This window comes from Sitodiplosis mosellana, unplaced genomic scaffold (genome assembly GCF_009176505.1).
Source record: "Sitodiplosis mosellana isolate CC-2019 unplaced genomic scaffold, AAFC_SMos_1.0 Smas_scaffold_30, whole genome shotgun sequence".
In the NCBI taxonomy this organism is placed as follows: domain Eukaryota; kingdom Metazoa; phylum Arthropoda; class Insecta; order Diptera; family Cecidomyiidae; genus Sitodiplosis; species Sitodiplosis mosellana.
Window position 1 is genome coordinate 1081979 of NW_022595272.1, and position 16541 is coordinate 1098519.

At 36.5% G+C, this 16541-nt stretch overlaps 2 protein-coding genes and 1 long non-coding RNA gene across 3 annotated transcripts; 1 reads left to right on the top strand and 2 right to left on the bottom strand.

Annotated features, from left to right (window-relative positions):
• Positions 1-50: 50 nt before the first annotated feature.
• LOC129569205 (FHF complex subunit HOOK interacting protein 2A-like) lies at positions 51-4122 on the bottom strand. The gene is made up of 8 exons (XM_055447845.1): positions 3454-4122; positions 2909-3337; positions 2422-2829; positions 1855-2323; positions 1615-1787; positions 1319-1527; positions 1163-1253; positions 51-1091 (listed from the first exon to the last, which is right to left on the bottom strand). Exons 1-8 carry the CDS (start codon positions 3496-3498, stop codon positions 507-509), a joined length of 2409 nt encoding a protein of 802 aa, XP_055303820.1. The 5' UTR covers positions 3499-4122; the 3' UTR covers positions 51-506.
• Positions 4123-4152: 30 nt separating this feature from the next.
• On the top strand, positions 4153-5325 carry LOC129569212 (prefoldin subunit 3-like). The gene is made up of 3 exons (XM_055447855.1): positions 4153-4411; positions 4505-4902; positions 4968-5325. Exons 1-3 carry the CDS (start codon positions 4337-4339, stop codon positions 5059-5061), a joined length of 567 nt encoding a protein of 188 aa, XP_055303830.1. The 5' UTR covers positions 4153-4336; the 3' UTR covers positions 5062-5325.
• Positions 5326-13436: 8111 nt separating this feature from the next.
• Positions 13437-15675, bottom strand: LOC129569235 (uncharacterized). Its single transcript, XR_008688021.1, has 2 exons — positions 15452-15675; positions 13437-15388 (listed from the first exon to the last, which is right to left on the bottom strand). It is a non-coding gene; the product is annotated as an uncharacterized LOC129569235 (long non-coding RNA).
• Between the last annotated feature and the right edge of the window lie 866 nt (positions 15676-16541).

The window sequence follows — 16541 nt, forward strand, 5'->3', positions numbered from 1 at the left end:
ATGAGAATGGTGCTAATTCTTAAATTAATCGAGAATATTCACCATAAATATTGTTTTCAATGCTTTTCAAATCATACACACATTTGATTTGAAATGCGTGTCTTTTATTGGATCACGAAATTAACAGGTTTTCCCTTTGACTAGAAAGTATGTGTAGTTGAAGGTAGGTACAATATGCGTTACAAACACTACCCTTTCGCTTGGGTAAGAATAAAATTGGACTAATACAAATAATGAAATCTAGTAAAAAGAGTTTAATTACAGCGACTGAATCAAATCGGCAAAAATGTTAAGTTGAAGCAAATACGAGCAACTTGCACACATTCATGTGGCTGATTAATTTCAATGATCAAGCTAGCAAAAATATTTCTTTCTTCGTTCTTAGACATAATCGTTCATGTATGATATTTTCATTCAAAAGTTTTCAATAAATTATGCGGAGCGGCGTTCAAGGGAATGTTTAACAATATCGCTGCTGATTTTATTTTAATACACTTATATTACACTTATTCCGTTGCATGATGATACTTAACGAATGCGATTGCGGCCAATTCTTTACAAAATTCTTCTAGTGCCACTAAACTTTCAAACAGATGATCATGGTCTTCGTACGTTTCACTCATAATTGGTGGATTAATAAGTAGTCGTTTTGCCGTTTCGGTGATACGTTTCTGGAACCCTTCGATGCGTGGTATTTCAAGCAATAAGTAACGTGCAAGATGTTGCATACTTGACCAAAGCGTGTTTATACCTCGAGCGATCGGCAATTCGGGATTCAGAAGTATCTCATGCAAATACGGATGCGGTAAAAATGATAGCTTCGAGAGTATCGCAATGACCGCGATATTCAATTCATATGGATACTTGGCCATATCTTTGACATGGAGAAATAGCAATCGTAGCAGTGGCCCTTCGTAGAACTGTTCGACAGCAATGCCACTGTCACACGAATGCAATTTTCCATTGCACGCAGTCACGGTTGGTAAAGGCAATGGAAGTGGCGATTCGGGTGAAAGCAAATCGTCACTTTCCCTTGATCGACTGACGGCTTCGATGGGCCAATCAAACTTCGATGTTTTTGTAATCCAATTCTAAAGTACGAAAAAATGAGTTTGTCATTGAAAAATTGATTGTATGTAAGCAAAATATTGCAAGCGTTTACCTTGTAATGTCGATTGGCATCTTGTACATATTCTTCGTAACACGTTCCAATGCTGTCACTGATAATTTGTCGGGGCAACAGCAGTAAAAAGCTGAAAATGAGAAGAATACTTTTTAAATATTTTTCTATAAAATTTTCTTTAATTCCAACTCTCACTTATTGATAACTTTCAAAATGTTGTTTGGCTTCAACGTTACTGATTTGATGGGTTCAGATGCACTTGATCGACGTTTCTCCCGTTCATCCTCTTCATCGGACCATGTTTGGATGGCTGAAGTTGCATTCAAATCGTAGTATCCACGCGTCTCAAGATATCGAAACAGCATACTGTGCAAAATTCGCGAATTGGGATTATCAAGCAAAGCCTATTTATAGGGTAGAAACAAAGTAATCGATCATTCTCGGAGAAATTCCAAGCTCATCAATGTATGTTAGTTTGGTTTTGTATCTACCTCAACGAATTGCAGTGTGGGCAAAAGAATATCTTGGTTATCTTGTGCATTTTCTATGATAATGTTTAGTAGACAATCGGTGTGGATTATTGCCGGTGCATTTTCATTTGTACTCACAGCTAAATCATCACCATCCACAACAATCGCTGATCCAACCAGCCAAGTGGCCAGTTCTATCAATAGAATAATGTGCATCATTAGATTAAACTTTTCTTCTAAAATATTTCCATTTGATCTCACCATCGCTAAATGTTGGAGCATCAATTTGTCGAATAATTTTGGCCATCAGTACTAACATGAAACCGACAATGTTAATGTCCAAAATCGAAATCATTGGTTCGATGCTCATTTCGAATAGGTCAACGCGAACATTTTCCGCCAAGTTTTGTACGATTTCGGGTACATAGCATTCTTTGGCCAGCCTATTTGCATAGTCTAACCAGCAGAGAAATTCCATAAGTTGTGGCTTGCCGATAAAGTATTGTGCTTCCGAATCACGTGGTAATAGCCCCCATGTTGCGATGCAGTCTTCAATTTCACCAGTGTCCATATCTTCTGGGATATCCTGACACAAGAACGCTAACTTTTGACTCAATTGTTTGGAGAATATTTGAAAAGTCGTTTTTTGTGCGTTGCATTTAATTCCGATGGTCGGTAGTGACATTAAAATAAGTACCGCTTCGCACGCTCGTACGACAACCACGCTGTCCTGTAATTACAGGAAAAAAAATTGAATTAAAATTGACATTTAAATGAAAAGTGAACCGCCGTAATAAGATTCAAGTCGTCATGAATTATTCAACTGACCGCACTATCGAAGTACCGCAAAATGGTATCGAGCAAAATGAATGAATCATTTTCGGTGCAATCACAACTGATGTTACTGTATTCCGGTGCGACTTTCTTTGGTTCCTGAACAGATGTGTCCACTTCATCGCTGTTAGAGGCCGATTCTTTGTCTTGCAACAACGAAACATTTCTTACTTTCGACTCAAGTTTTGCATTCTCGAACAGTGTATTTTTGACTGGTGCTTTCATTCCGAGAGACGGATTGAGCGACGCAACTGCCCACGAATGTTCATGAGCTGGCAGAAATAAGTGCAACAGTAATGGATCTTTTCGTATCACACCGGCAACATTCAAAAGAAACACGATTTCCTCCTCTTCATACGGTGAGGCTCGGCCGGCCGCACTGCTACAGTAAGCTATCAGTTTCTATATTGAATGAAAAAAAAAACCTGTCATTTTATCACCATTCCAATTTTGCTATTGATTTTTCGCAGATGAAAAATACCTGTGTTGGTTGCAAAATACTTTTATGGTCTAATCTGGGATTCGGCAAACACGTTAAAAAACGACGCATCCAATTCAAAACACAAACGCTCGCACCAACTGGTGAATCGGTCAGGCAAATATCGGTAAGTAAGTCGAGCGGCCGGTTTATAAGAACGAAATCAAAACACTCTGCGGACGCGCGTGACATTCCACTACTACCTCCGCAAACTGTTTTCAGTGGTGTCAAAATGTTGTTATTTGCGGTTGGTGTCTCTTCATGCTTTGTATGATCCTCTTCGATTAACAGTTTTAGCATCTCCTCCAAATGGATGGGCAAATTTGTGTTTTCGATGTGCACTTTCGGCATAACATTGTGTTGTGCATAAAAATTCTTCACATGTTTCCAGTGATATTCGAAATTTTGCAGCGGTGTTGGCGGCGGTGCCAGCTGATGTTCGATAAAATTAAGCGAGAAAAAAGGTCGTATTGACATATTAACGTTCGTATGTAAATATTTGCAAAGAAATTGTGTCGAACAGAACCGAAAAACAACAGTTCACTCACAACGTCAGCAGCCGACTGAAGCGCTTCGTTGAATCGCCCAAGCATTTTGCACTCAATTCTAATTAAAATCGATTTGAAGAGTTGAACGAATTTCAACGAAAAGATGCTCTCATCACTATAAACACTTTTCCAATCGAATAGCTGTCGAATAATTTGCAACACTTCACTGCTATTTTACAATAATTTCGAAAGCTGAACTTTCTTACATTTTTTTTTTCTCTTTCAATTAGCATCAGTCCACTGAAATAATTATTTTGCACACGCAGCTTTTTGTGTGTTTACAATGAAGAAAAAATATATTTAAATTAGTTCTACTGATTACGACGTTGAATAATAGCACTTGCTTGGCAAGTGACACACAAAAAGCAGGTAAAGAATGTGTATGCAGGCAACTACGATGAAAAATTGTAAATAAATAAAAAATCTATAGATGTCAATTCAAACAAATGTTTCGTTGCTATTCCGAATCGTGTGTGATTATCAACGAGAATTGCAACAATTCTCAAAACGATTGGTTTAAATGGATTTATGGAATTGTTGTCACAGATATTGAGATTTTTTTTCTTCGTTTTCAATTGAAATTGATGTTTGTGTTCGTCTGAGTATATGAAAACAGAAACTATCAAAACATAATCCACCGTGAAACCAGTTCTCAATCAAGAATCTGTCAAATGGTTGAATAGTTCTGTCGACGACCGCCACTAACTACATGGCGTGTTGACATTTCAGGTTGTGTTTTCATTCGATTCACTTTTTTCTCTCTCTTGTTTGCGGCACAAATTTGTGAAAAACAAAACTGCAGGTTTTTGCCAAAAGCTACTTGCATCAAATTTATTCAATCAATAATTTTCGATTAAAACTAGTTAGTGATATCATTTTAAAAATGAGTTCAAGCGAGCTGCCACCACTGCCAGAGAATGAAAAAACATACGCTGGTATCCCAGAAGCCGTCTTTGTGGTGAGTAATGCAAATTAACCTGCAAATTTTGTGTTCTATGCTTGAAACCATCAACCTCATCATTGAATTAATCGATGGGATTTCTTTGTGCAGGAGGATGTCGACTCGTTTATGGCATTGAGCGAAAATGAGAACAGTGCTGATAAAGTGTTGCGCCGTTTGGACGAACAGCACAGTAAATACAAATTAATGGAGTACAATATCAGTGCACGCCGTCGCAAGCTGAAGTTCCAAATTCCCGATTTGCTCAAATCCATTGAGATGATTGACATTTTGCGTGAACAAAATGAAGACAGAGCAACACAGTTTCTACTCAGTGAGCAAGTTTTCTTGAAAGCAACCGTCCCACCCACAAAAACTGTTTGCTTATGGCTTGGTGCTAACGTCATGCTCGAATACCCATTGGATGAAGCTGAAGTTTTACTGAAGCAAAATAAGGAATCGGCTGAAACCAATCTGAAGTGTCTGGAACACGATCAAGACTTTTTGAGGTGGCTAAAAATCGAAAATCATTTGTTCTGGAACGATTTTAATTCTTTTTCTTTGCCAATTACAGGGACCAGTTGACCACAACCGAAGTCAATATGGCACGTGTTTACAATTGGGATGTGAAGAGACGTCAATCTGGCCTTGTCTCGGCGAAAAAATGATACAAATAATTCACTCAATGAAACCAAAATTTTGCCAATGCCTATTATTGATTTCTACAGTAATAACAACAAACCAGTTCATCTTCTCATACAATTCTCTTTGGATATATGCATTTAACTTGGCTGTTTTGCAACACGATCTAACATTATCGCCCTCATTCAACTCATCTTGAGAGATTATTTTCTTCAGATTCGAACAAAGTATATCACTTCGATACTTCTTATTGAATAAACGATCTAAATAAATCTAATCGAAACCAAACAGTTGATTCGCTTGAGTTCTGGATAAAAAAAATCGGATCGATTCGTTTTCGAAGTGATTCTTTTATTTGTAGAATAGTAAATTCAATTAAATTTCTCATATGGTTTAAATCAGATAAGTGCACAGACAGTGCTTCTATATCATACTTACGCTCATGGATTTTTAGTAAAAATTCATCTTTATTGACGGTAAAGTTGCCTAAAATATGGCTTGTTCAACGCGTAATTTGATCATCTATTGATTAGAAAAATAACATTCGCGGAAACTCGACAGAGACTCTTCGTCAATGCTCGATTGCGCATTGATGTTATTGCATATGACGTTGCCAACGTTAAAAATGCCATTATCGGAGCTGACAAGAGCTTGTTCTGTGTGCGCTATATTCAAAAGATTCAGAATATCCGTTGCGAACAAATATACAAGAATTCAAAGGTAAACAATTTCTTACGAGGTGAAGCAATTGGTGATACAACGCCTACAACCTTTGACAACAATGACGGTTTTAGTGTTTGTAGCAATTGATTGCCACTTCTTACGGAGCTCAGCTCATCTTCGACTTTTTTCATTGCATTTTTCAACGGACTGCAATTTTTACATTGAACAGCATCCGCAGCTTGGGTTTTATTGTTGAAATTTAACCGCATAGAAAATCTGGTAAGAGGTTTTTGAAGCTAAAGACGAGCTGAATACAATGATACTTATGTTTCTTCGATTAAATTGAAACTATTAAAAAAATTGGGTGACCAAAATCGAAATGGCCACGTGGGGCAAATCCGGACAAAGATGAATATTTATCATAATTTTCAATTCAATCAAAGGAACAAAAGTATCATTGCATTCAGCTCATCTTCAGCTTCAAAAACCACTTATCAAATATTTCGTGCACTTAACTTACAATGAGAAAACACCAAAAAAACTGGAAAAAATAATTGGACGAAAAAAAAACACCACATCTGCGCTTGTCGACCAATGATGCAATACTGACTGGTCAAATACGTTCGCTGACATAAGTCGTCAATGCATCTTATTGAGACGCGTTCATAGAGACCTCCCACGGTTCGAAACACCGAACCAATATAAATTTATTCGCAGTGTCCGGAATTGCCCCACTTTCCGTTACTATATGGACAATGACGTGTGTGCGACAAACAGAAAATGGTTTGGAACTTTAAAGAGCTGCTCTTCGGCTTCGGAAATCGGTCGAGTTCATCAGTACACCTTGGACGCCGAAAATAGATTAATACTATTTAATCAATTTCCTGCTGCTATGAAACATTTAACAGAAACATGTTCGGAGCAATAGACTTTCCACACAATGTGTGCTTTCATCACTCTCGCTCACTTCTGTGAGCTGTTATACCAAGTGATACTTTCAACATAATGTCGCGCGTGTCATCTAAGATCTAGCCTCTCACATATCAAAGACTCTTGATTTGCCATCGACATTCCGAGAGTGTTGTAGTAGGAAGCTCAAATGTTAAATTAATTGTTATTCCGTGTAAAATCATTAAGGTGTTTCTCTTTTCACGATATAGCGAAATAATCATACAAGCAACAACACCAGCAGCAACAAGCACAAAAGCTGTCACAGTTTTCTATCCGGTAATTCTTTGCTTGTATATCTCTTTGGTTTTGTTTCCAACAAAATAATATCATATGAAACTGGCCGTTCATTTCAGAATACGGTAAATTCATTGAGCCAAATATGGTGGAAAAGTGTGAGACTCCTTATGTCTATTGGCCAATTTGTGCCAAAAATAGTACGTATGGTGTAACTATACAATACTATTCGTTTCAATGTCGACTAAAAGGATTCTATGGGGGCTCTGGAAATTTGCAAATGAAACATGAAGGTAAATGTTGGATATGGGAAAAATACGGATACGAAACAACCACAGTTCTTTTTGTGAGTCAACTTCAAATTGATTCGATTTTGATAAGAGACTACTTGAATTTTGTTTAAATTTCGTTGCAGATTTTATTGATTTTCTTTGTTCTTCTTGTTGTGTGCTTGTGCATTTGTCGAGCCAAGCGAGCTGTATGGAAAAAAGATAAATCATTTTCAAATGTAATGTCAGCATAAAATATGCCTGAGATTCTTGGATTGTAGCAATCGACGTAACAATACATATATAATTTGCTATAATACAATACCAAGGTTGCTTTCTTCGTATACAAATACATAAGAAATATTTGATGTAAGACGCCAAGACGCCAAGACGCCTCTAGGCGTGCAGTCCTCGGAGCTGTCTTCGTACACATATTGAACACGCATATTGTCGTTTACACAATCGCACTCACACAAATGAACGCATCGAAAGTGCCCGCTTAATATATGCACGATGACTGTTTTGAGTGTCCCTCGCCTAGAGGGCTGCGTGTCGTTTTTCTTCGTTCATTAAGCGATATCTCAAATAAATGTGGTTACCTTCCAATACCAGTACGAATACGAATATGGATGTTTATTTTTTTTTCATAAATTTATGCCAACGCATTTTATTTCAATCAAAAACAATCATTTATGCACAAATATATTTTTTTTGTGTTAAGAAAAACAACATTTCGTTGTTCAAAAAAGTTTTGTTTTCGTTCGTTTTTGTAATTAAAAGCCTGTTATTGACTAGATCCAAGGACGAAACTCTTTTATGAAGGAGAAGACAACTGCATCATTTGGATCGCAATCTAAACCATAGCTTACGATGCCGACTAATTGTTCCCGGTTGCTCAATGTAATAGTAAGTTGCCTACTTATGATATCAATACCACCACGATCGACTTGCATGACGTTCCATACTCACCAACGACATTCAAATAAATGGCCAAACGGATTTCTCGATTGGAGCGATTGAATGGGCTTATTTCCTGTCAGAATCAACCTATTTCATCTAATTTCTATGAGCCATTGCTTAGGTATGATATCAATACCACCACGACCGACTTGCATGACGTTCCATACTCACCAACGGCATTCAAATATATGGCCAAACGGATTTCTCGATTGGAGCGATTGAATGGGCTTATTTCCTGTCAGAATCACTCTATTTCATCTAATTTCTATGAGCCATTGCTTAGGTATGATATCAATACCACCACGATCAACTTGCATGACGTTCCATACTACCCAACGACATCCAAATAAATGGCCAAATGGATTTCTCAATTCGAGCAATTGAATGGGCTTATTTTCTATGCGAATCAACCTATATGAAATTCTATGACGTTGCATATGAAATAGGTTGATTCAGATGGGAAATGAGCCCTTATACTTTTTTCTTTTTTTACTATAAGTAATTCATTGGCAATAAGTAATTGGAAGATGTAAAACTAAAATTCAACAAAATTGTGATCAGAACACTTAAGTGAAGAATGTATTTGGGAATTTTTCTGTTTTCAACACCATTATAAATCATTAAAAATAAAAAAACAAAAAAAAATTAAACCAAAACATATATCATACAAACAAGATGGAAATACTTGGTAAGTAGTACAGATGGTAAACGGTCCAGAATAGCCTTTAGTAAACGTTTCCAAAAGGACAAAGGGTATATCAAAAGGCGTTAAACATTTTACACGTTTAGTTTGTGACTTAATGACTGCAAAAGTCATCATTCAATTTATACTGGTAGATAAATTGACGAAAAGTTTTGCGTCGGTTCAGGCAGATCCATGTTGGTTGTAGAGTTGGTCCGTATCGGTCGCTCTTTTTGTGCTAGTTGACGGCAGCTACAATTCATTTTCTACGATTTTCGGAACAGAAAACAAACGTTAATGTAAAGAAAAGAGAACAGTTGAAAAAAATTGCATATGAATGACTTTTCTCTGATGCCTTGTATTTAATTTTATGCAGATGGAGTGTTCAGGAGAGAGAGAGAGAGAGAGAGAGAGAGAGAGAGAGAGAGAGAGAGAGAGAGAGAGAGAGATAGAGATCAAATATAAAAAATGCAGTGGTTGGTAAAGTGATTCGTAACCTATTTCATTCAACTTTATCATCAAATTTACGGACTTTTGAACTGGGTGAAAACTTTATTTCTATTCATTGAAAAACTCAAAAGCTACTTTTGAATATCTGTAAGCTGCTAGTGTTGCCGTAAATTTGATTATATTCAACTCAAGCCACACACGATTGAAAAAAGTTGCCCGAAATATTCGATGATTCAATAAGTTGGTTTAGAGATGTCATTGGCTGTCTTTTGGTATTCCGGCGATATGTTTATGATCTGTAACTAGTGAACTCTAGAGTGAACTGAATATGCGATTTGGATGGAATATTTGCTGAATTCTTTTGGAAGACTGAAGTTTTTTTAAATGATAGGCAATACATGATGATACCGCTCTTTGTATGTCATTCTAAGAACTTTTCAATCAGCCTAGTAGTAAGAACTTTCATATTTCAAAATGTGAAGAGATTTTGGATTGTCTAGAGTCATTGAAGAGCACACTATTTCTGGCTTAATTTGATAGTTTCACTTTTTCAACTCTAATTCGTCAATTCTGTACGCGGTTGTTATTTGTGTCCTACCGTGTTTCTTAATCTGATAGTTTGAATTGAAAACAAACCTGTTTTTAATCATCGTCTTCGGAAATGATCAACGAATTTGGCAGCCCTTCTCTCAACATCGCTATATTAGCTTGACACCGGGCTATAAACTCGTTGAATGAATCGATCCGCGCAAGGAATGATGATCTGGGCGAAGGTGGTGGCGATTCCGGTGGATAGTGAATGATGGGCGTTTCGCCACCATTCGCACCGTCGTTGCCGCCTAACAATTGTGTGGACTGAAAGTTGCAAGGAGATGATATTGAAAAATGGGAAAAGTTTTTGAAGAAGTTTGCTCTTATTTATTGTTAATTCTTACATGAGCATTCACTTCCGCGAAATAAGACTCGTCACCATCCAGCGAACTAATGATGCCAGCATCATCGTCGGTTTCAATGACCGAAACCTGCAAAGCGATCAAAGCGTATCTGGTATAACTACGTGATGATTTTCATGTGGACTTAATGAACTAATGACGATAAAAATACAATTGTAAAATCGGCTTAACTTTATTCTACAGAATTTTAGGAATATGAGTATTTTTTGATTTTGTTTTTGATGTAGATTGCTTATGGTCACTACATTTAATTTCTAGGGTGCGATTTGCAATTTTAGAATTTACCGTTATTTTTTGGCAGGTGTGCATTTTTCAGTATGTACGCCTATAAATTCTCAGCCGTTGCAAATAAAGCATTGGTCACTGAAGCAAAGTTTCAGTACTTCATCAGAGCAATGCAGCGCATAGTCCAAAAATGTACTAATCTTTACTATTTATATTGGTCAAATGGATGGATAAAGTTGAATTAATTTGAAATACAACGCTTTTAGCTGAAACACAATCATTTTTTATACATTTTTATTTATACCGAATTCATCGAACAAGCGTTTCTTTCATTCATGCTTTCGAAAAAAATCGTTTGAATTTTTCAATCAAAAATGTTTTCAAATCTTTTTGAAATGCTACACAGATTGAAATGTTGCATAGAATTATGTGAAAAGACAAAACATGCAAACTTACCGAATTTGGCTGCTCGTCACATGCCATTTCTTGGGATGCCGCAGATGGACCTTGTCCCGGCGATCGAGGAGCGTTCGAAACCATGTCTTCGTTTATTGGTGTGCTAGCATCATTTTAATTGGCCGCAGACTGAATTGATAGGAACATTTGTTATGGTTTTTCTTATTTGAATTTATTCATTAAGGGGGATTTTTGTCTTAGAACTAATGAACATTTTGAGTTGTGACGTTCAGTGAAATTGTTTTTATTACCAAGATCTAGTGCAAGCTTGATTGACAAGGTAATAAAACTGATTTGAATTTGTTGATAAGTTTTGTGGCGCAAAGGAGAAAAGGTGTAAAAAAAAGAGCAGAAAAATCATGCAAACGTACCGTACTTGGCTGGACGTCATACACCATCGATGTTGACTGTGCACCGAGGGATGTTGTCGCCGCAGAAGCTTGTGCCAACCTAACAGCGGTCAATGACTCGTCATCGCTCTCACTTTTTCTGGCCTAAACAGATGCAGAGGAACGTTTTTAAGATTAGTTCAGATCACTTTAAATTAACAATAAATGGAATGACCAATCCCAAGCGCGACTCCACACTTAGCTTCTAAATGTGACACCGTAGTAAGTGTGGGCATACGTTTTACGAATAAGCGACAAAGAGAATGGAAACAAGTGCGCGTGTATTAGTCGCTACATTGAGTAGCATCGCATTAGGCTACTCACTACCACACGCGCACTTGTTTCCATTCTCTTTGTCGCTTATTCGCAAAACGTATGCCCACACTTACTACGGTGTCACATTTAGAAGCTAAGTGTGGAGTCGCGCTTGGATATGACGATTAAAATGGTTGAAAGTGAATATTTTGAAAATGTTTTTATTTACTTTTGCTTCTCGCTTTTTTGGAACTTTGACCAACACGATATCATCTTTCGAAGCCGGCTGTTCTTTTGCCAATTCTCTTTTTATTATTTCTGGAAAAAATGAGGACAAGTAAAGAGAATATCAAGCAAGCATCATGGTGAAGATTTTGATAAAATTTGCTAATCATCTGAGCCAGGAGTAAATCCTATTTTTTTCTTAAGAAGTGGGTCACAAATGATGCAAGAAAATAACACATAAAAACCAGAGACTTGGAAATTTCAATTCTACTGCATAAAAATACTCACTCTCCAAATTAAAAGCCTGTATGGTGCTTTTCATTATGGTGAAATTTTTGTCATTTGGTTTCTGGCGGAGCTCTATAAGTGCTCTATACGAAAGACAACGACTGTTGAACTTTACGTATGGAGTAAATTTGGATACGTCTCCGTCGCACAGCTTCACCATTGCGGCATAAATATCGCGAGCGTAATTTGGATCACCGCTCTTTCGACCCGTGAATGGCATTGTTATTATCTGCAATAAAAACCGTTTGTCCCCTTTAACTACCACATAAAAATAACACACAATGTATAATTTGTAATGTCTCAAACCAATCAAAAATCCGATCGTCTTTTGTACCCAAAAATGGAAATAAACATACAAAACACGAGTATTTGGAAAGTGTGTGAGGCATTAAGAAGTTACTCTTTTCGAATTAGCATTGATCGTTTCCCGAATATGTCGATAAGCATTGCAAAATTTTTACAACACTGTGTTTTGCCCATATGAAAGAATTATTGGTACCGAAAAGATTATTGTTCTACAGATACACTCCGCGAAATAATTAAAGGCACATTTTCATTTTTTAAATTTTCTTAAAAATAAACACAAATATTGTCGCAGTTTCATTATATTATTTTACTATGGGCCATTTACGAATACATCACAAAGAGATTTACCCAAAAGGATTTCATATTTTCTATTTTTTGGTGATTTTTCTGTTTTTGGCGTGATGTAAGTGCGAAATAATTATAGGCGCACTCACAGTTTTATGTAAAAGCTATTGACATGTTTGTGATATGTATTGATATTATTTATTATTTTGGGTGCTCTTTAGAGTATTTCTGCATTTTTACAATTATCTGTAAAGCTGTTGGACGCCCCGAAAACGGCCAATCGGTCATGGCTCCGATTCATGTGTGGGAAAATGATGGAGAATTCCACCAAAGGTAATTGTAAGTGGATACAAAACCATCTGATATTTAAAGGATGGAACTAAATACAACATATTATGCAAAATATCGGCAAATTTTTCAGCATTTTGGTCAAAATAAGCAAAATGGCCGATATAACCTCAAAAAAACGTCACGAATTTTTTGTGGGAATTTTTGAAAAATTTCCTAATATTTTCGCGAATTTTCGATTGAACACTGTGACAAGGGTCTTATATACAATTGTGATTTAGATCAATTATCGCGGCAATGTCCAAAGTTGAAAATATTGGGAATGATAAACCGAAGCTAGTCTAAAATTATTTGATAAGGAAAAACTACATACATTTGTAGAAGTTCAAATTCAAACCTCTTGATGATTTGCAGTTGAATTTGTAAAAAAAAAAATTATTCGAAAATTCCGGCATTGAGATTGTCATCGATTCCTGAAAGGAAAATGATTTACTGGGAAATTTGAAGTAAAATTTGCATTCATTTTAATTAGTTTTAAAATATTTATTATACCTGCTCCAAATAAATATAATATTGTATAGCAAATATTACACAGAATCTGTTTCGAATTGATTTGGACTGCACAAAATAAAATCTTCTTAAAATAATAAAGAAGGAAATAAGATGTATACAAGATTGTCTTAGGAAAATAAATAAATCTTCGAGTGATCAACACAAATCTGACAGCGTACACACTGCACACATTAAAAGTGCCTTTTGCGTAATTTGTATTCTATATTGACATTATGATTTCTGATAAAGTTACGAATCTGTGATAACAATGTTTTACTTTAAGCAATTTATTTAAAGATAAAAAAGATGCTAGTGTGTGTAAGGTGCCAAATTTGAGTCAGTGAAAATAGAAATTTATTCACACAACTTGATTATTACTTCTTTTTTAGCTACAAATAACATTTTTTGAATCATTCTGGTATTATTATATACACTTTAACAAGGGGAAAATCATCACCAAGAATCTTAAAATATTGTTCTCATATTCATCCTTCTAGGTCAATCAACAATCCATCGGCCGTAGCAACTTTCACATTATCTTTCGCTCGCAGAGTGATGTGGTTTTTATTCACCATGTCTTCCCAATTTGTGTTTCCTTCGGATGGAAAGTAATCGCCTTTGTGGTAACTTCCTTTGATTCCAGTTATGACTTCCATGGAATTGGTGGCCGCCGCCGAAACGCCATCATCCGTTTTTCTGGATGCTCTGAAGTAATTATTACCAGGAAATGACACATGATCCCAAGCAAAGACTTCATGTAGTTTGCAGTTGGAAAAATAGTCAACAGGCTCTTCGTAATGCTTTGGATCGCATAATTGTGGATTTTGAGACGTCAGCCGTACGCGAGAGTTCACACCGTCAATTTGATGCATTTAATTTGTGCATTCGTCAAACGAATCGAAATAGATGCAAGCGATATTGTCGTAGTGTTTTGCGTGCTCCTTCAAATTGTATTGCAATGCTTGATTCAAATTTTCGGCCATTTTGCCGCGAAAATGTCCCGCAAACACTCCACACCCCACGCCCGGAATCGTAATAAAGGCCTGTTGGTTATCCTGTTTTGCATTCTCGTCACTATAGCCATTTAGAGCTACTCCAGACGAAAAAGTCGAAGTAATATTCCATATCCATATATATATATTGCATTGTTCAAAAAAATAATAAAAATAAATTCTCGTTGGCGTAATAAAAAAGTGGCATCAGCCGTCTCTCCATCAGTCGATTGTAATTGTCTTAATCGAAGGCATTTCCAGAAATGACCTCTTTCATATCGGGGTTCATTGCCGCCTTCTTTTTGCTTCGAAGCACTGGACCAGGTGTAAATAATAAACGCTCCATTCAACGGTGGATTGTATACACGGAAACGTGCATTTTTCGGCACCCAAACGCCGTTGTCGTAAATTGTCAAATTCATCGCAATGTTGATGTCACTCAATATCCGGAATTACATGTCATTCCAATCCACACCGCCTCCGTTGATCCCATGTGTTGCAAAAATGATCGGTTTTTTGGCCAACAACAAACATTCTACGAATCGTTCAGTAGATATTTCATTGAGAGGTGATTTAGTCGTGTCCAAAATTTGTTTCAATAAAATCCCGGCTTCAATTTGTTTGCAAATAGATCATTTTTGTGCGACACAATCTGGTTCACGGTTTCTTGACTCAGAACAATGTCGTAGTTTGGTTTATTTGCCATTTTTCTTCTCTTTCAATCTCGAAAATACTAACGAGAGATATTTTAGCAGCACTTATTTCTTCAGGTTGTTTGTAAATATTATCTTTGATCTTCCAGTGTGTCTGTTACTTACCTACGAAGATTTAACGTATAAAAAATCTCACGAATATTTGACTCGTCGTAGCTTGAGCAGTTGTTTGCGCTAGAAAGTTCACTGACCAAATGAAATCAACTGGTGCGACTCACTGGAAATATAAACAACAATTTCACAATAATTACGAATGTGATGCCTTTTGACTGTGACTCACCAGAAATGCCAATAATTTCACCTTGCACTAGAAAGTTTTATTTTTCTAAAACAAATTTCGCTGATTCGACTAAAAAAAGTCGATGCTTTGAATTATTGTACTGGTTTCGATTCGATTAGATGAAGAATTATTCTTTCTTAAATCGACGAATATTCACAGAATTTTGGTTTAAAATATTTACGGTTTGCAATAAATCAGGTATAAAACTGTTCGCTGAATGACATAAGCCGGCTGATTTTGTTTGTCATTTGAAAACATATGCTCTACGAATGTGCGTGAAGCAGTACGACAGTGTGTGCGTGCTGTCAAATGTGAAATAAGTCAAAAACACACCATTGTGTTTGGGCGGTTGTTTTGAATATATTATTTTGTTCGATACACTCATCTGTGCTCCACAAAATAGCTATTCCCAGGAAAGGCTACGTGATCCCACGACTTTATGTAATTTACAGTCGGAAAAATCATCGCCATCCTCTTCGTATTCGTTCGGCTTGCACAGTTGTGATGGGCCATTATTTTGGGATACCGGTTGAACGCGATAACTCACACAATCAAATTGTTGTGTTTCATTGGTGCATTCGCGTTGTGGATCAAAGAAGATGCAAGCGATTTTATCGTAGTTTTTCGCATGATTTTTCAATATATTCTGCAATGCTTGGTTCAATCGGTTGTATTTATCTTGATCCATGTCATCGCCAGAAATTATCTGTTTTAAATCTGGAGCCATCCCGACCACGGAACGACTTCGAAGCAATGGCCCATTTGTAAATAACAACGCTCCATTCAACGCGAAAATAAAAAATCGTTCTTAATTCATGTAATTGATTTTTTTTTTCATTGAAGTCACATCAATCGAATTTTCGTAACCTAATTAAAAATTGAATTAAGACTCAGCAACCAGCTCTCTTACAAAATCTGCAATATTTTTATCTTTTCTCTTCGTAATAACACGGTGATTGTTCTCCAATTTATGTAGCATGGAAATGATTTTGTGCAACAGATTGCGAAATATTTCGCTGTTATGCGATTTCAAATTGGGAATCAAATCGTCGATGGTGTTTTTCGAGCGTTCATAAAAATAAATCGGTGT

Coding starts and splice junctions, on each gene's coding strand:
- LOC129569205 (XM_055447845.1), bottom strand. CDS start 3,498: ATGCTTGGGCGATTCAACGAAGCGCTTCAGTCGGCTGCTGACGTT. Junction 2,830..2,908: donor GTATTTTGCAACCAACACAG/GTATTTTTCATC, acceptor CATTCAATATAG/AAACTGATAGCTTACTGTAG. Junction 1,788..1,854: donor TGCTCCAACATTTAGCGATG/GTGAGATCAAAT, acceptor TTCTATTGATAG/AACTGGCCACTTGGCTGGTT.
- LOC129569212 (XM_055447855.1), top strand. CDS start 4,337: ATGAGTTCAAGCGAGCTGCCACCACTGCCAGAGAATGAAAAAACATAC. Junction 4,412..4,504: donor TCCCAGAAGCCGTCTTTGTG/GTGAGTAATGCA, acceptor TTCTTTGTGCAG/GAGGATGTCGACTCGTTTAT. Junction 4,903..4,967: donor CACGATCAAGACTTTTTGAG/GTGGCTAAAAAT, acceptor TGCCAATTACAG/GGACCAGTTGACCACAACCG.